At 42.4% G+C, this 23,124-nt stretch overlaps 1 protein-coding gene across 3 annotated transcripts in view; it reads right to left on the bottom strand.

Moving 5' to 3' along the window:
- The window catches only part of ST3GAL1 (ST3 beta-galactoside alpha-2,3-sialyltransferase 1), a 149,963-nt gene that overhangs the window by 12,671 nt on the left and 114,168 nt on the right, over window positions 1-23,124 (bottom strand). For all 3 annotated transcript variants that reach the window (XM_058174709.1, XM_058174710.1, XM_058174711.1), the window contains 4 exons: window positions 19,363-19,930; window positions 16,982-17,178; window positions 12,868-13,047; window positions 5,062-5,107 (listed from right to left, as the gene is read on the bottom strand). In XM_058174709.1, coding sequence (XP_058030692.1) covers window positions 5,062-5,107; window positions 12,868-13,047; window positions 16,982-17,178; window positions 19,363-19,674 — 735 coding nt within the window. In that variant the 5' untranslated portion in view covers window positions 19,675-19,930. The remainder of the gene's footprint in view (window positions 1-5,061; window positions 5,108-12,867; window positions 13,048-16,981; window positions 17,179-19,362; window positions 19,931-23,124) is intronic.

Genomic DNA, 23,124 nt, shown 5'->3' with positions numbered 1-23,124 from the left:
CCTCCCCGAAAAGAAGGCTAAGCGCTTATTTCAGGGTTCAAAAAAATGTAAGACAGGGTCTTATTTTTGGGGAAACACGGTAAATAAATAAATAAATACAAAATTATGCATAAACCAGGGGTGAAATCCAGCAGGTTCTGACAGGTTCTGGAAAACCGGTAGCAGAAATTTTGAGTAGTTTGGAGAACTAGCAAATACCACCTCTGGCTGACCATAGGAGTGGGGAGGAAATGGAGATTTTTTTTAATTTCAATTTATATCCCGCCCTTCTCCGAAGACTCAGGGCGGCTTACATTGTGTTAAGCAATAGTCTTCATCCATTTGTATATTATACAAAGTCAACTTTATTGCCCCCAACAATCTGGGTCCTCATTTTACCTACCTTATAAAGGATGGAAGGGCGAGTCAACCTTGGGCCTGGTGGGACTTGAACTTGCAGTAATTGCAAGCAGCTGTGTTAATAACAGACTGATTTAGTCTGTTGAGCCACCAGAGGCCCTATTTTGCAATATCCTTCCCTTGGAGTGGGGCGGGAATGGAGATTTTGCAGTATCCTTCCCCTGCCATGCCCACAGAACCAGTAGTAAAAAAAATTGGATTTTACCACTGGCATATACCCACATATATTACATGACATGGAGAAACCATACAGTCTAGTTTGGATGTATACATGTACATGGTGAGAAAAACGAATCTTGAGAATTTACCAGATGGATGGCATAGGGAACAAAAGTGTTCCAGAATCTGGTAGCCCTGCTAGAAATACTTTGAAACCTCCTCCCAGTAGGAAGCAACAGAAACAGACCTCATTGTTTGTCATCTATAAGCAGAAATCTTGCAAAACTAAAACAAGTACTTGCATCACTAAAATAAACTCTGAGAATAATAATAATAATTTAATTTGTATACCGCCCTTCTCCCGAAGGACTCAGGGCGGTTTACAGCCAGGTAAAAATAGCGTACTTAAATATAATACAATAAAATCAAAATTAAAAAACTTATTCAAATTGGCTGATAATTAATATAAAATACATAGCGATATAAAACCCCATTAAAATCCAAAAAAACCCCAATTTATGCCAGTCCCGCGCTAAAGAATAGATAAGTCTTCAGCTCACGGTGGAAGGTCCGGAGGTCAGGAAGTTGACGAAGTCCTGGGGGAAGCTCATTCCAGAGGGCAGGTGCCCACACCGAGAAGGCTCTCGCCCTGGGGACTGCCAGCCGACATTGTTTGGCTGACGGCACTCTGAGGAGGCCCTCTCTATGGGAGCGCACCGGTCGGTGGGAGGCATGTGGTAGCAGAAGACGGTCCCGTAAGTATCCCAGTCCTAAGCCATGGAGCGCTTTAAAGATGGTAACCAGCACCTTGAAGTGCACCCGGAAGACCACAGGCAGCCAGTGCAGCTTGCGCAGGAGAGGTGTTATATGAGAGCCACGAGTGGCTCCCTCAATCACCCGCGCAGCTGCATTCTGGACTAACTGGAGCCTCCGGGTGCTCTTCAAGGGAAGCCCCATGTAGAGAGAACTTCAAGGGACTTCCACTAATCAAACTATCTAAACCAGGGGTCTCCAACCTTGGCAACTTTAAGCCTGGTGGACTTCAGCAAAGCTGGCTGGGGAATTCTGGGAGTTGAAGTCCACCAGGCTTAAAGTTGCCAAGGTTGGAGACCCCTGGTCTAAACTTTGCTGTCTCTTGGTCTTCTGGAATGCAGCCCTTCCCTCCTGGGAATCCAGACTGCATTCCACCACAATAATATCCCAAAGGTCCTTTACCCGAAAGGGCAAGTGGACTTCCTTGGTATTTATTTTTTCTTTTGAAAAACATTTTGCTTCTCATCCAAGAAGCTTCTTCAGCTCTGAAGTTCAGTTCAGAACTCAAGAAGCTTCTTGGATCACATATTTTTCAAAGAGAAAAACCAAGAAAGTCTAGTTGTCTTCTGGAAAAAAAGCACTTTTGGGACAACCATGACCTGGATGATTGACAATCTCCATTGACGTTCCAACACAATCCATGGAATCCTCACACTGTGTTAGATTTGGGTTAGCAACTTGCTTCCTGTGTTCACATAAAATGTTATCTCTAAGGAAATAAACTGTATGATGATGTTTCATGATGACCGCGGTCAGACCACATGCTAAGATAATGGCGGGCTTTCTACCATACAATGAACGTGTCCAGAAATATTTCACAAGAAGAGTCCTCCATTCCTCCTCTCCCAACAAAATACCTTATGCTACCAGACTTGAAATTTTGGGCTTAGAAAATTTAGAACTACGCTGCCTTTGGTATGACCTAAGCATAGCTCATAAAATCTTCTGCTACAATGTCCTACCTGTCAATGACTACTTCAGCTTCAACCCCAACAATCCATGAGCACACAATAGATACAAACTTAAGGTAAACCACACCAAACTCGATTGCAGAAAATATGACTTCAGCAACAGAGTGGTCAATGCCTGGAATGCACTATCTGACCCTCTGGTTTCATCCCAAATCCCGCCCCCAATTTTAACCTAAGACAGTCTACTGTTGAACTCACCCCATTCCTAAGAGGTCTGTAAGGGGCGTGCATAAGAGCACCAGCGAGCCTACCGTCCCTGTCCTAATGTTCTCTTTAATTGTATTCATTTTATGTATTCAATTCATGTTTGTAGTTATTTATTTATTATTTATTTATTATTTAGATTTTTATACCGCCCTTCTCCCAAAGGACTCAGGGCGGTGTACAGCCAGATTAAAACAGAACAATATACAGATTAAAACCATAGTTAAAATAACGTATTCTATAAATGGCCAAAAATTAAAACCGTCAAATTTGACCCATAAATAAAATACACCAGTTAAAATTATTAAAATTTAAAAAATTTAAAAATTTAGAATATTAAAATTAAGCCAGTCCCGCTTGAATAAACAAGTATGTTTTCAATTCACGGCGAAAGGTCCGAAGGTCAGGTAATTGACGCAAAGTTATATATATTATCTAATATGTACTCGGCAAAAACATTAAATAAATAAACAAACAATAGCTATCAAACTCCAATTTGCCCTAGTTTAGCATGTGGTTGGAGCTCAACACGTCTGAAATTAACAACTTCATTTTTCTCAGTCTACCCATTTTAACCAAGATGAATTTTGTGACCTCAGCCAGTCAGTTGGATTCACTTCTGAATCTCCATCTCAGGCATCTTGTAGGTTACTCGTGAACAAGGGTGTGCGTATGTATATCTTTGGATGCAAAAATAAGGGTTGTTCCATCCATGTAGGAAGAGGGACAGCCCGGTTTGTGCTTTAATGCATGTAGCCAAGGACATCCTGTTATGTACCTGTTATGCTGAAGCTTGTTTGAACATCCAAACCTATTAGACGGCAACAAGCAAAAAAACAAAAAACAAAAAACAAAACAAAACTCAAGAGAGGGCTTCTGTGTAATTCAAAACAAATTTTATTTACTAACCTGATCTTCTCCTGCCAAACGCATCGCCTTTATCTTTCTTAGATTTTGAAGCCAATGAGTTTCCCTTCAGCCCTCCTTTGTTTGAACAAACTATCTGGAGGGTGCAGAGGAACAAGGATTTTCCTCTTTTTTTAAAAGTCCGTTTCGTTGTGCTGTGTTACCCACTTGTACAGTTCTTGCATGAAATCAGAAGAGGTTACAGGTTCAAGAAAGATATTTACACCTTAGATTTGAAATTCTGGCCACTGGGCCCCAGTGGTCATATTGGGTGCTTGAAAACCCACATTTGAATAGAATAGAATAGAATAGAATAGATATTAGAATGTAGAATAGAATAGAATAGAATAGAATGTAGAATAGAATAGAATAGAATAGAATAGAATAGAATAGAATAGAATAGAATAGGGATAGGGATAGGGATAGGGATAGGGATAGGGATAGGGATAGGGATAGGATAGGATAGAATAGAATAGATATTAGAATGTAGAATAGAATAGAATAGAATGTAGAATAGAATAGAATAGGAATAGGAATAGGAATAGAATAGGGATAGGATAGGATAGGATAGGATAGGATAGATATTAGAATGTAGAATAGAATAGAATAGAATAGAATAGAATAGAATAGAATAGAATAGAATGTAGAATAGAATAGAATAGAATAGAATAGAAATAGGAATAGAATAGGGATAGGATAGGATAGGATAGGATAGGATAGGATAGGATAGAATAGAGTAGAATACAATAGAATAGAATAGAATAGAATAGAATAGAATAGAATAGAATAGAATAGAATAGAATAGAATAGAATAGAATAGAAATAGGAATAGAATAGGGATAGGATAGGATAGGATAGGATAGGATAGGATAGGATAGAATAGAATAGAATTTAATTTTTTATTGGCCAAGTGTGATTGGACACACAAGGAATTTGTCTTGGTGCATGCGCTCTCAGTGTACATAAAAGAAAAAATACATTTGCAGCCATTTGCAGCTTTCTGTGGTCATGCAACCAAAATTTATGGGTTTTTTTTTCTTTTCCTTCCCCCCTCCCAGAAACTGCTGTTCATTTCTGGTTTTTCCAGCAAATACAATAACAGCAGCCCATTGTGGACCACGAGTTCATTTAACAATTTCGGGCATTCATTTAATGACTGCCACAAAAATTAGTAAAACTGGATCGGTCATGGGATGACCTGCTTAATGATTGGCATGGGCTCAGTTATGTTTGTAAAGTGAGGACTATCTCTGCAAGAAACAATATAGCTTAGAGGGAATGACCTGAACTGGATGGTTAGAATGGATTTAATCGCAAACCATGGTTTGAACAAGAATGGAAGCAGCAAAATTTAACTTCATGCCTGAAATGTGGAAATGGAATAAAGGGAACTGATTATCTTCTGAATCATAGTTTAGATCAGAGGTGGGGAATGATGGCCCCTTTAAGACTTCTGGACTTCAACTCCCAGAATTCCTGAGCCAGCAACTTCCTAAGTCCAGAAGTTTTAAAGGGGCCATTGTTACCCATATCTGGTTTAGATGATTATCTGGATTTGCCCTTTCCTTATAAAGAAAAAAGTCCTGGATGGATAGCAGCCGTAACTCACCTTGTCTTTGTTGGCTTTGATCTTACGAGGAACAGGAATATATGTGCTGTCAAAAAGAAAAGAAAAGAAAGAAATATAGTCCAGTCAGACAAAGCTCACAATGTCCTACTTTGCAATTAAAAAAAAAAAAGCACTGTTAATTCTAAATTTAGTACTCCAACAATGCTACCTACAAATAGGGAACCAAATCAAAGGTAGAACATGAATTTGAAAAACACAACTAGCCCTTGACCTACGACCAAAACGGAGCCCAGAATTATAGTCATTAAGTGAAGTGGTTGATGTTTTTAAGCAAGGCAGCCATGCAATTCCAGGTCTCCCTGTTGCAGTCATTATGTGGAGCATGGTGCATTGCTTAATTGAATGGTCATAAGTTGAGGACTATCTCTACACTGAAGTTGACTTCTCCCCTCCCCCCCCAAATTTACATACAAGAGGAACAAAATCTTAGGGTGGGCACGGATTGGTAGTTCATATTTGTATGGACTCTATCTACAGTTTCTATCTCCAACCCCTTCAACTACAACTCCTATAATTCCCAGCCGGCGAATTCAACATGCGTTCCCTTTCACCAAAGTGTCCTTTCCATTCTGGCTTAGCTGTAGCTCTTCCATATCTGCTCTACTCTCCTTTAAAAGGATACTAATCCGTTCTTTAAAAGGCAACTAATCCTTTCCAGTCCCTCTCCTTAGTTTTGGAATAAAATCTTGGTCGTTCTGTTTTGCCATTTATCCCATTCCCGGGAGCTTATTTTGCTTTTGTTCTTCCTTAAAGTGATTTAAAGTTCTTCGATCCTGGTGCCAACTTACAACACACTGTTGTTTTCAATTTCTGCAGCTACCGTACACAGGGGGTTTAAAATGGAGGAAGAGGGGTAACCTCCTCTCCATCCAGCCAAGGAAACGTGGCAAATTTTGGACAATGAAGAATGGGAGATACCACCATACAGTCTCAAATGCAGTGTTGCTCAATCTTGGCGACTTCAAGATGTCTGGACTTTAACTCCATGCTGGCTGGGGAATTCTGGGAGTTGAAGTGTCAGAGTGTGGACAGTGTGGCTATTTTGAGACAACCCAGGAGCAAAATACAGTAAAAAGAGGTGTGTCTTTCAAATAGTAGTTTATCTACAAGGAATATATACATACATGTACTAGGCAAAGTCAGGCAATCAAACATCAACTACAGCATAGAAGCACAGACAGAGTGGGAGATGCCCTCACAGGGCCTCTCTTATATAGACAGTCTCTTAAAGTGATAACCCTGCTGACTCATTCTCATTGCATCATCATTTCAGTTTACAGCCCTACAGCAGCTGGTCAGCTATTAAATCAAGACACCTTGAAGTCGCCAAGTCGTTGAGAAACATTGTGAATGTATGATGAGTTTGCACCTGACCAGTTACTAAAAGACTTCCTAGCCCCATTTCCCATTAAGCCAAGACAAACATAGAAATAGATGAACACTTTTGGCTTCAGTCTTGGGAGAGGTATTTTGGATTCTTTACAACAACTTAGAGCAAATCCCACTGAGTGTATTTTACTGCAGTGTATTAGACTGCTCAAGGAGCTGCTGATACAGTTCTACAGAGGAATTATTGAGTCTGTCATCTCCACCTCTATAACTGCCTGGTTTGGTTCCGCAACCCAACAAGACAGACACAGACTTCAGAGGATAATTAGAACTGCAGAAAAAACAATGGCTACCAACCTGTCTTCCATTGAGGACCTGTATACTGCACGAGTCAAAAAGAGGGCTGTGAAAATATTTACAGACCCCTCGTATCCTGGACATAAACTGTTTCAACTCCTACCCTCAAAACGACGCTATAGAGCATTGAACACCAGAACAACTTGACACAAGAACAGTTTCTTCCCGAATGCCATCACTCTGCTAAACAAATAATTCCCTCAACACTGTCAAACTATTCACTAAGTCTACATTACTATTAATTTTCTTGTCTTTCTTATTACCTATATCTATTTCTATTTATGACTATAACTTGTTGCTTGTATCTTTACGGTATATATTGTTTTATTTTCTTTCTTAGTATGATTTATGTTGATTGCTTATTTAGTATCCTATGATTATCACTAAGTGTTGTATCTTGTGATTCATGATGAATGTATTTTTATGATGACTATGATCATGATTTATTGCTTATAGCTTTTATGTACACTGAGAGCTTATGAACGGAAGACAAGTTCCTTGGAATTTGGAATGGAACCGATATGAACAATGTAGCCTATGCAATTTTTAAGATTAATTTAGGAAAAACTGGCAGTTTTTGTGCTCGGGATTGCTTATTTTTTTTCTAGTGGATAGATAGTAGGTCAAATTGCTTGACTGATAATAGTTTTCTACAATTGCGATTTTTTTCTAATGATATAAAGCAATTACACAAATATAGAGGTAGGCATTTATAGATTGGTGGCTTGTTCTACAAGGGGGGATTAATTCTTGTTGCTGAAATAAATTTGTCAATATTCAACCGGAGGGGACATTTTACCTGTATGCTTGATATTTTGTTTTAGACACCGTTTTTTTTTGTCCCTGTTTTTGTACTGGAAATAAATAAGTAAAAATGTACAAACAGAATAATAGGAAAATATTACCAGAGAAGGTTTGTCAATGGATTTTGAATAAACAATAGAAGAACAAACGATGAAAGGACAAGATATGACATTTCCTTGTTTGGTCAGGAGATAATGGACTTTGCAAATGATGAAAACTTTGCAGCTTGTCAAATCTTTCACACATGAGTAGTGCCACTGTCTCAAAAACAAGATCTTACAAAGAAAAAATAAATAAATCTTTTCTTATACAATTTAGATCCTCGCCCTAAAACGCCCTTTTGCTGAGTAGATGGAATACAAACTCCAATAAATATTAATATCACGTCGTGCACGATACAAAAGTGTTTCCTGGACAACAAGGAAGAGCTGCTGTGATTCCACTGTTCCCACCAAGGGAACAGTGCTTATACATGTGTGCCTTTAATATAAAACATGTTAAGAAACATTATTTCCCAGAGTTGACATTAAGCTAACGGCTGTCCTAGCTTAGCCTCTTGGTGTTATGGAGAGTGGAAGGTATTCAAGGGAAATCATAAGAAAAAAAAATTATTTTCATGCAACACAGAACTTATGGGGACTATGGGAATGACTATTCATATAAAATAGCTTAAAAGGGGAATTTTCTTCATTTTATTTGGTTAGATATTATTAACAGCGTTCTCTTAACAAGGACAGAACAATAAGAGATGGCTGGCCAGTATTCCCTCGAAAATGTTTTGCTTTCTTAGTTCAACTTCTGATTTTTGAAAAGTCCAAAAGGCAGCAATGGTCATTAGAGTAGAAGCCTTTGAAAAATGTTTAAGGTGTGTTTAACAAGCACCTGTTATACTGGTAGAATAGAATATCTGTAGCTCAGGGTTGAACTTTTATTTAGATAGCATGACAAGTGGGGTCCTTGGTGCTCTCTAAGCTTGGTGGTTTTCTTGCAGACATTTCATTACCAAATTAGGTAACATCAACAGTGCTACCATGTCAAAACATCTGCAAGAAAACCATCAAGCTCAGAGAACCCCACCTGTCATACTATCTAAAGAAGAGGGAACATAAAAGAGGGAGTCAAGCTATTCTCCAAAGCACCTGAGGGCAGGACAAGAAGCAATGAGTGGAAACTAATCAAGGAGAGAAGCAACCTAGAACTAAGGAGAAATTTCCTGACAGTTAGAACAATTCATCAGTGGAACAACTTGCCTGCAGAAGTTGTGAATGCTCCAACACTGGAGGTTTTTAAGAAGATGCTGGATAACCATTTGTCTGAAGTGGTGTAGGGTTTCCTGCCTAAGCAGGGGGTTGGACTAGAAGACCTCCAAGGTCCCTTCCAACTCTGCTATTCTATTCTATTCTATTCTATTCTATTCTATTCTATTCTATTCTATTCTATTCTATTCTATTCTATTCTATTCTATTCTATTCTATTCTATTCTAAACAAAAGTCCAAGTACAAAGATTATCTAGGCACCTATGCACAGAAGATATGGGTTTTCTTTTGGAGGCTTAGGGCATCCACTTGTCTACCATTTGAAGCAGAACACTGGGCCAATGTTCTCATTGGGATAATCCAGCATCTTCCACCTTTGAGTTTTGGCTAGCTGCTTGGTCTATTCCCTGGTGGATTTGGTGATGAATATGCTGGCTCTCAAAAGGATGCTGAAGAGTCATCTACATTTTGTAGCTACTGTATATAAGTCAGTACTTTTTGGGTTAAAATAACCAATAACCAATAATAAAATAACCAATAATCCAACTTCCACAAGATCTAGTTAGTTTGAGCTCTTGCATTTATCATAACTATGGTAACCTGTTTTACTCTGAAGGCCAAGGGTAGCAAGATTGCCTTCCGTTAGTAGGATTTTGTTGAAGGACACTAGAAGGACATTAGTTAGTGAAGGGCACTAACTGGCCTTTTCTTCTTCTCTTAAATCTACCACATCATTTTCTTGTTAACCAGGCTTGTAGGCAGCTGGAGCACATGTGATTGACCATCTCAGGAAATTTGGAGAATTTTGGAGAAATTTGGAGAATGCTAGGTTAGATGAGGCCTTTGAACTCTGGTGCTGGAGAAGACCCCTGTGAGTCCCTTGGACTGCAAAGTGATCAAACTGGTCAGTCCTAGAGGAGATCAACCCTGACTGCTCTTTAGAAGGCCAGATCCTTCTGAAGATGGAACTCAAATACTTTGGTCACCTAGTGAGAAGGACGGACTCCCTGGAGAAGAGCCTAATGCTGGGAAAGATGGAGGGCAAAAGAAGAAGGGGACGGCAGAAGAACTAGGAGGCTGGATGGAGTCACTGAAGCAGTAGGTGTGAGCTTAAATGGACTCCAGAGGATGGAAGAGGACAGGAAGGCCTGGAGGAACATTGTCCATGGGACAGCGATGGGTTGGACACGACTTCGCAACTAACAACAAGATTAGATGAGGATGGAGTAACATGATGATGTCTCCATCTGAAAGTGTTATTTTCTAAATCCCCCTCATTTAGAAGGTGGCTTATATTTTTCCAATTATGAATATTGTTTAAGTCACAACATCTGTTTTGAGTCGTGACATGGGCTACTGTCGTGTCCCACTCCTCCGCTGACGGCTGGGTCAGGGAAATCCGAATCAGGCTTGCCTCTGCAGCTCTGCCCAAAGTCCTAGCAAAGTCCTCAGAGCAGGCAGGAGACCAGTAAGTGACTTCAGCAAGATAAGTTCGACTTTGCCTGACTCAGAGACTGCCAGAAAGTAGATCCTTTATATAGGCCATGGGGTGTGGCTCCATGACTCAGCACTCATTAAGGCCTGCCCCTCCCTTCCTTCTGTTGCCTCCGCCTCTCCAATCTTCTGATGCGAGGATTACTCCAATCAGCTGTTGTTGGGAATAAACCCTCCTCAGGCTCACCTGCTGTGGAGGAGGGGGAGGGGTCTAGCTGCTCCATTTGCCTGGGCATGGAGTCAGGGCTGGGGCAGGGAGATGCTCCTTCTTCTGCAGTTTGTGTGGGCATGGAGCCAGGACTTGGGCCGGGGGGCATACATTCCTCAGTGTTCGGGAGCAGGTAAGAAGGCCCCGGCTGCTCTGAGGGCGGGCAAGACACAACAGCTACCTTGTGAGGTTTGATCCAGAAAGATGGTACAGTGAATTGGACATAAAATGAAATTAGATTGGTTCACATGATCTGCTGCTCCACTATGGTGATGAAGGAGATGTTTGAATTTGAAGAGAAAGTCATTCTGAAGCCGAGGATTAATGAACGCCAAGATTATGCTTAATGAAACTTCATTTGAGTTGGAATCCCTAAGACATCCTTTGGTCAAACAATGTTCAAAGAAATCCAGACAAAATAACCAAGGCCAGCCAAACTTTCTGGACATATTCCCAGCTCTCCCAAAAAAGGGAGTGCAAAATAATAAGGTCAGACCCAAGAAGGAGTTCTTGGAGCCGTTAAAACAATGAAGCCAGAAAACAGGGATTAAATTTTTAATTGGAAAATGAGAAGCAACCTCTCTCGACAGAGAAGCATACAGGTAAGGCTCAACTTATGACCACAATTGAGCCCAGTTTTTTTTTTCTGTTAAGCAAGACAATCCTTAAGTGAATTCTGCTCCATTTTGTGACCTTTCTTCCCACAGTTGTTAAGTGAATCACTGCAGTAGTTAAGTTAATAACATGGTTGTTACGTGAATCTGGCTTCCCCATTGACTCTGTTTGTCAGAAGGTCGCAAAAGAGGATCACATGACCCCGGGGTCATGGCAACCGTCATAAATATGAACTAGTTGTCAAGTGTCTGAATTTTGATCTTGTGACCATAGAAATACCGCAACAGTCGTAAATGTGAAAAACAGTCATAAGGCATTTTTTTTTTCAGTGCCGTTGTAAATTTGAATGGTCACTAAACAAACTGCTGTAAATCAAGGACCCCCTGCACTGTATGTTAATTTCCCCAAGCTTTAGAATTCCCTACTTCAGCTTTCCATCGATTTTCTTTCCCTTTTCCCCCAATTTTTTTTTCAGTATTGCCATCATTCATCTGAAGAACCTGAAGGAAAAAAAAACTCAAGAAGACTCAAGAAGAGGGGTTTGTATAACTGGGAAAAGAATCCGGAAATGCAGTTTTGGAATAATGTCAAGGTTCCAGAAGAAACCTCTTCTGGACGCCTTACGCACGGTCACTCACGCCCTCGTCACTTCCCGCCTGGACTATTGCACTGCTCTCTACATGGGGCTCCCCTTGAAGAGCACCCGGAGGCTCCAGTTAGTCCAGAATGCGGCCACGCGGGTGATAGAGGGAGCACCGCGTTGCTCCCACATAATACCCATCCTGCGCGGCCTGCACTGGCTACCAGTAGTCTTCCGGGTGCAATTCAAGGTTTTGGTTACCATCTTTAAAGCGCTCCATGGCTTAGGACCGGGATACCTTCGAGACCGCCTTCTGCCACCGATTGCCTCCCAACGACCTGTGCGCTCCCACAGAGTGGCCCTCCTCAGGGTGCCGTCGACCAAACAATGTAGGTTGGTGACCCCCAGGGGGAGGGCCTTCTCTGTGGCGGCACCAGCCCTGTGGAATGAGCTTCCTCCAGGATTACGACAACTCCCTGACCTCCGGACCTTCAGACGTGAACTGAAGACTTTATTATTTCAGCGTGCGGGACTAGCCTAAGAACAAAATGTTTTAATTAAATTTTAATGTGGGTTTTATTGGTTCTTACTGTTTTAGTGATCAGGCTTGGATAATATTTAGTTTTAATTTGGGTTTTAAATGTTATTTATTATATTGTTATATTGTTTTAATATGCCTGTAAACCGCCCTGAGTCCTACGGGAGATGGTGCGGTATATAAATTTGATAAATAAATAAAATAAATAAATAAAAAAAATAAAAAAAAACTCAGAAGCCATTGTTTTTCAGAGTTCTTTACTAGCATGAGGAAACTGGCACACGATGAGTGAAATTCCAAAACTGAATTTCCGGATTCTTTTCTCCAGTTATACAAACTCCAAGAGTCCCACCCCCCTGACCCCTTTGCCGGTCACATGGTCCGACGTTCTTCCACTTTATTCGAAACCTCTTCTTGCCACTCCTTCTGCAGACGTGAACACAATCCGACCTTGACCGCTTGAAGAATGTTACCATACCCCTCAGCCCCCCTTCCTCCCCTCAGGGGAAAAATGTGGCAGCGTCTGGAACCCTAAAGTCTAGTATGGTTTCCAGGCCTTACACTTGGATTGGCCAAGTCTTCTCGTTCTTCAGATCTACTTACTGGTTGATGGTGCCATTGGTGAGGGCGCTGATGACCCAACGCAAGTCTAAGATTTTGAAGGGGATGAGAATCATGCTGACCGTCTCCTCTAGTTCTCGATAGCTTTCCGGGTAGACAAAGTGATGAGTTGTTTTGCTGCCGACGTCTGACTCGAAGCCCTTCGTTGGGGCTTTGTTCATTCTTCAGGTACAAAAAAAAAAAGGAAAAATAAAAGGAGAGGAACGAGAAAAGTTATCAGTCAACGAGAAGAGGAACACTCATATTTGGGCTGTAGAGGGAGTCCCTGACTTACGGCCACAATTGAGCCCAACGTTTCGGTTGCTAAGACAGTGGTTCAGTGAATTTTGCCGCATTTTATGATCTTGCTTGCCACAGTTGCCAAATGGACCACTGCAGTTGACAGTAAAATCATGGTTGTTAAATGAATTTGCAAACTCTGGGACACTCCAACTGTCATAAATATGACACAGTTGCCAAACGTCTGAATTTGGACCTACTTGGGGCTGCCCCTGAGAAGCATCCAGAAGCTTCAGTTGGTGCAAAATGCAGCAGCCCGCATGGTTTTGTGACCCCAGTGTGAGAGGGATCTTGGAGTCTTAGTGGACAACCGATTAAATATGAGCCAACAGTGTGCAGCAACAGCCCAAAAAGCCAATGCAATACTAAGTTGCATCAGCAGAAGGATACAATCAAGATCAAGGGAGGTACTAATACCACTCTATAAATCTTTGGTAAGACCACACCTAGAGTACTGCATCCAGGTTTGGTCACCACAGTATAAAAAGGATGTTGAGACTCTAGAAAAAGTGCAGAGAAGAGCAACAAAGGTGATGAGGGGACTGGAGGCTAAAACATAGGATGAAAGGTTGTAGGAACTGGGCATGGCTAGTCTAGTGAAGAGAAGGACCAAGCGAGACATGATAGCAGGGTTCCAATATTTGAGGGGCGGCCACAGAGAGGAAGGGATCAACCTATTTTCCAAAGCACCTGAAGGCCAGACAAGGAATAATGGATGGAAACTGATCAAGGAGAGATTCAACTTAGAAATTAAGAGACATTTTCTGACGGTGAGAACAATCAACCAATGGAACAGAAGTTGCCTTCAGAAGTTGTGGGAGCTTCATCACTGGAAGCTTTCAAGAAGAGACTGGATTGCCATTTGTCAGAAATGGTGTAGGGTCTCCTGCTTGGGTGGAGGGTTGGACTAGATGACCTACAAGGTCCCTTCCAACTCCGTTAATCTGTTAGGTATCACCTCTCCTGCGGGAACTGCATTGGTTGCTGATTTGCTACCGGGTGCAATTCAAGGTGCTGGTTGTCACCTTTAAAGCCTTTCATGGCATTGGAAGGGGTTATCTGAGGGGACCGTCTCTTGCCAGTCACATCTACCTGAACCCACTAGAGTGGAGAGGCAAGGAATGTTGTGAGTCCTGTCCCCTAGGGAGGTACATCTGGTGGGACCCAGAAGAAGGGCCTTCTCTGTGGTGGTTCCCTGTCTCTGGAACACCATCGCCCCAGAGATTAGACTGGGCCCCACTCTTATGCTCTTCCGGAAGGGCCTAAAGATCTGGTTATGCAGGGGCAACACAGAACGGGATGGAGCCCATTAAATGATTAGCATGAATGTGTGTTGTTGCCAGGGTGTGTGGGTCTGTGTGTGTGTAGGTTTATTATTTTATTATTTTTCTTTTTTTTCTTTTATATGGTGTTTTGATATCATTGCAAGCCACATAGAGTGACCATGTGCAAGTAGGCGGCAATATACATTTTCTATAAAGAAATAAAATCAGGAGGATTCAGTCGGTTCGGGCCAGTTCAGGCGAACCGGTAGTTAAATTGTTGGCTGGCCCCTCCCCACCCTTTCCAGGAGTCCCCACATACCTCATTTTGGCTCCCAGGTAAGTGCAGGGAGACTTACTAGGTCCAAAACAGGGCACGGTGTGTGTGGCACGGCCACCCTGTAGCCAATTTTCACTCCCAGGAGGCTACAGGGAGGCCTACTAGGCCCAAAATGGGATGTGGGGGGGGCGGTGCATTTCCCTCCCCCAATTGCCCATTTTTGCTCCCAGGGGGGTGCAGGAGGCTGAGTGCTGCCTGTCACACCCCGTGGCCAGGCCCACCATGGCCATACCACCCAGCCAGTCATTAAGGCAGAGAACCGGTTGTTAAAATTATTTGAATCCCACCGCTGATGCTGTCCCAGGGTCATAAGTGTGGCCGACAGTCAAAAGTCACTTTTTTTCAATGCCCTTCTAACTTTGAACAGTCTCTAAACAAATGATTGTACACCAAGGACAACCTGTCTACGCACGTCTCTTGATCTGAAAGACAAGGATGCGGCTCTTATTTGAAGCTGTGGTTAGACAACATCATATCCTACAAGCAGCTGTACCTTGCTCAAATAAAAGGAGAACAATAAAAGAGAAAACAGAGTTCCTGGTGCAGAAGGTGCATTGTTCCCCCTTCGATGACAAGAAAAACATTGTTCATCGGGGATTAGACAAGTCATATGTGAAGATCCCAATTTGCTGTTTGAATAGACTGTTTTTTGTTTTTTTTTTAATTTATCTGCATGCTGCATTTATCGGCCGATGCAAATCTACCTGAGCAAGGCTAGATTTGGGAGATCTTTGCTCAATTTGTTTTTTTGAAATATTGGAATAGTTCAAAGGTATCCATGGGATTCTTTTAAAATTTTTATTTGGTACGGATGGAAGGCTCCCACGGCTTAAAAGAACTGGCAACAATTGGGTCACGTTAGAATAGTAAAGAGTTGGCAGGGACCTTGGAGATCTTCTAGTCCAGCCCCCTGCTCAAGCAGGAAAACCTATACTATTTCAGAGTCTAGTCTCTTCTTAAAAACTTCCAGTGATGGAGCGCCCATGATATCTGGAGGCAAAGCTGTTCCACTGGTTAATTGTACTCACTGTTAGGAAGTTTCTTCTTAATTCTAGGTTGCTTCTCCACTTTGGTTAATTTCCAACCATTGTTTCTTGTTTTGTCTTCTGGTGCTTTGGGGAATAACTTGACCCACTCTTCTTTGTGTCAGCCCCTCAAATACTGGAATACTACTTTCATGTCACCCCTAGTTCTTCTTTTCTCTTGACTAGCCAAGCTCAAATCTTGCAACCTTTCTGAGCCTCTGTGGCTCAGACTGGTAAGACAGTCTGTTATTAACAGCAGCTGCTTACAATTACTGCAGGTTCAAGCCCCACCAGGCCCAAGGTTGACTCAGCCTTCCATCCTTTATAAGGTAGGTAAAATGAGGACCCAGATTGTTGGGGGCAATAAGTTGACTTTGTATATAATATACAAATGGATGAAGACTATTGCTTGACATAGTGTAAGCCGCCCTGAGTCTTCAGAGAAGGGCGGGATATAAATGCAAATAAAAAAAAAATGTTTTAACCCCCAGGCCTTTGATAATGTTAGTTGCTCTTCACTGAATTTTTCCCAAAGTCTCAACCTCTTTTTTTGTACTATGGTGACCAAAATTGGTTGCAGTATTCCAGATATGGTCTTTCTAGGGTTTTATAAAGCGGTACTAATACTTCACGTGGTCTTGATTAAGTTGTTTCTTGGACACTATTTGTCCATGCCTGGCAGGACATGAGTAGAAAAGAAGGATTATGATAGAAAAGAATGGGAAAGAGATGGGGGCCCATTGTGTACAAATTGGATTCTATACAGAGGTGAGATTCAGCTGGTTTGGACAGGTTCGGGTGAACTGGTAGCGCCGACAATCAGTTGGCCCGCGCACCCGCTCCCGCTGTATCCTGTCCCTTATTTCCTGCTTTGTAGCTCATCTCAATTACACAGCACAGCTTATCCTCCACTCGCTGTTCTACTTACCATTGCTGAGCTTCTAAATGCTCCATTTTCAGCACTGCACACAAGTGCCTTAGACACATGTGTGTGCAAAGCGTGCGCTCACCGAACTGTTTGTTAAACCGGCAGCATCCTACCACTGATTCCTTTCTATCAAAGCCCCTTTTGCTTCCTGAAAAGGATGGCTCCCATGTGCAAGGAAGATTAACCACCCCCATCTTTTTGTGGATGAAAGCTGCTTTCTCCAGGAGAGATTACTTGAACCCAGGGCCTTGGAGCTACTTACCTAAACACAAGGTCATGAGCATCAATCTCTTGGCCATAATGCGACTGCCGAAGATTCCCTGAATTTCCTATCACAGCACACCTTCGACACCGGGAACTGCTCCTGTCCAAAAAATGTTCCCAGTCTCCTGGAATGAAGTTGAAGAGTTCCTGGACAGTCTCATTCATGGTCTTGGGACTTCTCTCTGCCTGGAGTCTCTGTAGAGAAGATTTGGGGGACTTACTCTGACATCTTGAATAGTTTGAAGACCCAGAGGTCAGAAGGCATCAAGTGACAAAGTCTAAACACTTCATCAACTGCAGAAAAAACCATGGCTACCAACCTGCCTGTCCATTGAGGACCTGTATACTGCACGAGTCAAAAAGAGGGCTGTGAAAATATTTACAGACCCCTCACATCCTGGACATAAACTGTTTCAACTCCTACCCTCAAAATGACGCTACAGAACACTGCACATCAGAACAACTAGATACAAGAACAGTTTTTTCTCGAACACCATGACTCTACTAAACAAATAATTCCCTCAACACTGTCAAACTATTCACGAAGTCTGCATTACTATTACTATTAATCTTCTCATTGTTCTTATCATCCATCTCCTCCCACTTAAATGACTGTATGATTGTAACTTGTTGCTGTATCCTTATGATTTATATTGATTGTTTCCTAGTATGATTTGATTACTTATTTGTACCCTATGACTATCATTAAGTGTTGTACTTTGATTCTTAACAAATGTATCATACTTGGCCAATAAAGAATTCTAATCTAATCTAAACTAATCTAATCTAATCTAAACTAATCTAATCTAAATTAATCTAATCTAATCTAATCTAATCTAATCTAATCTAATCTAATCTAATCTAAAGGCTTCTGACTTAGATGAGCCATGCTCATATGATCTGTAAGACCGGGGGGGCGGGTCTCTAAACTTGGCAACTTTAAGACTTGTGAACTTCAAGAACATGGTTGGCTAAGGAATTCTGGGAGTTGAAGCCCACAAGTCTTAAAGTTGCCAAGTTTGGAGTCCCTTGCATAAGAACATGCAATTTGTTGGTCACCTACCTCTCTGCATCACTAGAAACTCACCCCTCCACAGTCATGTCTTTAAGATTATTCTTGCCCTCTTTTCTAGGTAGAGTACTACTCCACTTTTGGTGCTACATCTGGGGTATCTTTGGAGTGAATCCAAAAGCTGTGCTCTCTTTCTCTACCTCAACGTGACCCATCCTTTGCTACAAAGTCCTCTCTATCCCATTCATGGAACCCATCATAATGACTGTCCAAACTTTCAGCTAATGAAACCATGTTAATAGTTTCACCAAAACTTGCCAAATGGTATTCTTTCCGCTATAAACCTGGTTTATTCTATGGTTTGTTTGGCTTAGGTCATCTATAAACCTAGCCACAAAGGTATATACAGGAAGCCAGAGATTATTGAATATACTTTAATATCACATGTTCAAAACAGGTCAGGATAAAACCAAGCAATTTTTCTTGAATATACAGTGTCTTAGGTTCTGGCTGACAGTTCCTTCTTTGCTTTCTCAGTTTCTTGCAATGATTTATTATAAGCAAACATGTTTTCGGAAGTTATTGGGTGTTTCGCACCCCCCCCAACCCCAATTATAATTGAAAATCAGAACTGAATCAGCCAGCCAAACTAAAGACCGTAAAGTCTCAGTTGCTGCCTTCGATGTTATCGATCCTTTGAGGGTGGTCGGGAATCTTTTTGCTATCTGGATCAATTTAATAAGCTGTCCCTGAACGTTTGAGAATTCTGTCTGCCAGAAACTTTTGAAGGACAGTTTAGTTCAGAAGTGGAGTACCACCAGCAGGGGTGGGCTTCACAAATTTTAGCAAGGGGTTCTGTTCCGGGTTGCTGGGTAGGCGTGGCCATGGTGGGTGTGGCCTAGTCGGCCCCCTGCATCATGGCAGGGGGGTGTTTTTGCCTGCCCCGGGCTCTGGAGGCTTTCCTCAAGCATCCGCGAGGGAGAAAACGGTCTCCCCATTTCCGGCCACATTGCAGTTAAGTGAATCATGCGGTTGTTAAGTGAATCTTTCTTCTCCCCCGCAACTGACTTTGTCGGAAGCCAACTGGGAAGGTTACAAATGTTGATCACATGACCTGCAACTTGCCCTAAATACATGCCGGTGGCCCAAATTTCGATCACGTGATCACGGAGTGCCGCAACCGTGCGCAAATGTGAAAACCGGACACAAGTCGCTTCTTTCTTTCTTTTTTTTTTCAGGACCGTTGTAACTTCGAACGGTCCCTAAATGAACCGTGGTTAAGTCAAGGACGACTTGTAATCCATCCCAGGGCCCAAAGAGCTGCCTTTCGACCTCCCCTTCTCCCCCCTCCTCTCCTTCCTACTCACCAGCCACCACCTGTAGTTCTCCTGGGGCAGGAAGGCATTTTGGTTGGTTAAGAAGGGTTGCATAGTTACGTTGAACCTTTCTTCGAACCAGGCTGAGCCCTCTTCCAAAATGCAGGTGTCGCAACTGCAGGGCCGCCTGGGATAGTTCAGCAGTTTTCTAACCTGCTCCGACAACTGGTAAGCGATTTGCTTGGGATCCCAAGAGGTAGACACCACATTGTTGGTGTAGTTGAGCAGGAAGGAGGTGATGGTGATGATGAAGAGTAAGGCAAGGGTGAACATTTTCAGGCCTTTGTTCCGAGCGGCCATCATTTTGGCAGACTGGTTGACCCCTTTTACGCAAGGGGTCCGAAGGGGAGTAGAGGAAAAGGAATCCCAAAATCTTTTGTTTAGCCACGAGCAAGCCGTTTACTCCAAGGAACGGCCCTTGAGGGGGTCTTCTGGAGCGATGAAAAGAAAGGTGACGTTCTCTCCTCTTGGTCTGCAAGTAGCTAGGGCAGAAACGCGTCTTTTCATTTTGCTTCCCCTTCTTCCCTTCTCTTTGAACAGCTGCCGACTTCTTCTTCTTCTGTAAATTGAATCGAAACGAAAGTATTGTAATTTTCATTTTGTGAAGATATTACTAGCAAACTCACGCTTAGGTAAGAAAAAGATACTTTTACATAAAATATCTCTCTCTCCGCTCCCCCCCCCATCCATCCATCCATGTCTGCTTGCCTGCCTGCCTATCTAACTATCTAGCACACTATCTGGCAGCTCTCTATCATCTATCTATCTATCTATCTATCTATCTATCTATCCATCCATCCATCCATCCATCTCTATCATCCATGTCTGTCTATTCTATCTATCTATCTATCTATCTATCTATCTATCTATCTATCTATCTATCTATCTATCTATCTATCTATCTATTCATCCATCCATCCATCCTTCCATCCATCTCTATCATCCATGTCTGTCTGCCTATTCTCTCTCTCTCTCTCTCTCTCTCTCTTTCTATCTATCCATCCATCCCTCCATCCATCTCTATCAACCACATCTGTCTGTCTGTCTGTCTGTCTGTCTGTCTGTCTGTCTGTCTGTCTGTCTGTCTATCTATCTATCTATCTATCCATCTCTATCATCCATGTCTGTCTATTCTATCTATCTATCTATCTATCTATCTATCTATCTATCTATCTATCTATCTATCTATCTATCTATCTATCTATCTATCTATCCATCCATCCATCCATCCATCCATCCATCCATCCATCCATCCATCCATCCATCCATCTGTAAAATCATTGATTAGAACTCATACAGATCATCAGAAATAGGTAGTTGCAATCTTGATGTTATAAACCGATAGGACTTCCTTTTCCACTGGGAACACAAAACTTTTGCTGTGCCTTTTAATATATAGCTGCGACATTTATGTTCTAATTCTTGTTTTAAATGAATGGAAATTAAACTTAGGAAGAGATTGGACAACTATTTGTCTGACATGGTAGAGGGCCTTCTCCTTGATCAAGGAGTTGTACTAGAAGACCTCCAACCCTGTTATTCTTCTCTTTATCCCAACAGGTCCTTCTTGAATTGCAAGCATTTTATATAAACACAGTGTCACACAATGATCCACATCTCTGACTAGCTGAATGGCAGACAACTGTTATGGATGAATGACTGAATGTTTATTGTGATTTTTGGCTAACCAAAGTCCAGTTGTGCAATCTGAAGTCTAGCTTTCCGAGCATTTCATGGAGTCTTTCATTAAGCCTCACTTGGTATCTGTTTCATTTTTGTTGGCTGTTCCTAACAAAAGCGCATGTAACAGAATTAAAAGTCGGCAGAAAAGCACAGCAAATCTTCATCGGCTGTGTACGATAGACAAACTTTAATTTGTCCCCCACACAAACTGTTTTGAAGTTGCTTAGTTTAACACTTCTCCCCACCCCCACCTTTAAGGTTGGTTCAGACATGCTGAGAGTAACAACAGACCAATTTCCCATCTATATCCTGCATTTTTTAGCAGAACATAAGACGGTTATGTTCAACCACTATTAAGCTAATTGCTCTTATCATAGCTTTGTTGGAACCAACTGCTTCCAGGAGTTGTCAATTCTTCAACACTGGAAGTTTTGAAGAAGAGATTGGACATTTATTGTCTGAAATGGTGTAGGGCCGTGATGGTGAACCTATGGCACACATGACACAGGTGGCACGCGGAGCCATATCTGTGGGAACGCAAGCATTCCCCTATGTGTGTGCTGGCCAGCTGATTTTTGGGCCTTCCGGGACCACCGGAAGTTGGGAAACGGGTTGTTTCTGGCCTCCAGAGGGCCTCCGGGGGTGGGGAAGGCCGTTTTTGCCCTCCCCACGCTCCTAGAAAGCCTGGGGAGCATGAAAAATGGGCCTACCAGTCCCACTGGAAGTCAGGAAATGGGCAGTTTCTGGCCTCCGGAGGGGTGGGAAATACTGTTTTCACCCTCCCCAGGTTCCTAGAAAGGCTCTAGAGCCTGGGGAGAGCGAAAAATGGGCCTACCGGGCCTACCGTGCCATCGCGTGCCAAAAGTGGGGGGAGTCAGGTGTGTATGTGTGGGGGGTGGGGCACGGAGGGCATTGAATTATGGGTGTGGGCATGTGCGCGCCCCTCCCTGGTCTCCCCCTGCTTTCGGCACGCAACGGCAAAATGGTTAGCCGTCACTGGTGTAGGGTTTCCTGCCAGAGCAGGTGGTTGGCTTAGAAGACCTCCAAGGTCCCTTCCAAGTCTGTTATTCTGTTTCAAAAAAAAAAAAAAAAAATGAAGGGAAGCGTGCCAGTAATTTTTTTTTTAATTGAATTTTTCATTTTAAAGTGCATCTTGCTCGCCATTCTTAATTATTATTCAAAATAATAATGATTTTATTAATTCTTATTTTTCTTATATTATTATAACAAAACAACAACAACAACACCGCCCCCGCCCCCCAAGGAAAATCTGAAATGAACTGTTTAAAAGTATTGTACTTAAAAGTGTAATTCAGGAACATATCGCCTTGTACTTGTTCGGTTCTCTAAGCGCTTTTCTGCATGTTTTGCAGAGTTTGTTTTGATTAATCCAGGACATTAAAAAGAAAGAAAGAAAGAAAGAAAAAGAGTCTCCATTCCACAAAGCAAACTTGAGCCTTAGCATGACAAATGGGAGGCTCCAAGGAATTTCATCACAGAGTGTAAAACGATTTGTGAAAGATGTGAAAAATGTCACTCGTATGAGATGCCCTGGCCTTCATCGCAAATCACCAGCAAAAGCTGGAAGAAAATTCAGCCATAAATCACAGGAGGACAACCTGTTCAACCTCCCCACCCCCGCACCCCACCCAGGTGCCTTGGCTTGGCTTTGATTTTGCCACTTATGTAGGTAAAAGTTTCGGGTGAGGACAATTAACCAGCAGAACAGCTTGCCTCCAGAAATTGTGGGAGCTCCATCATTAGATGTTTTTAAGAAGAGTCTAGACCAGGGGTGTCAAACTCGAGGCCCGGGGGCTGAATCCCGGCCCATGGGATGTTTAGATCTGGCCTGCGGGGCCACCCCGGAAACAGCGAAGGACCGGCCCGCAGTGCCTCTGTCAGCAAAAAAGATGCTCTTGAGGGCCACACGCGGAGCTTGCGAGCTCTGTTTTCACTGGCAGAGGGTTGCAGGAGGCTGTCCCAGCTGAAAGTTGAACTCGGGAGCCCGTTTTCACTGGCAGAGTGCTCAAGCTGCCATAGGCGCTCCCCCAAATGAGTGACATCATGTTG

The sequence above is a fragment of the Ahaetulla prasina genome, chromosome 3 (genome assembly GCF_028640845.1).
Source record: "Ahaetulla prasina isolate Xishuangbanna chromosome 3, ASM2864084v1, whole genome shotgun sequence".
NCBI classification, from domain to species: Eukaryota; Metazoa; Chordata; class Lepidosauria; order Squamata; family Colubridae; genus Ahaetulla; species Ahaetulla prasina.
Note: the sequence above shows the minus strand (reverse complement) of the source record. Positions and strands in the feature narration are given on the sequence as shown.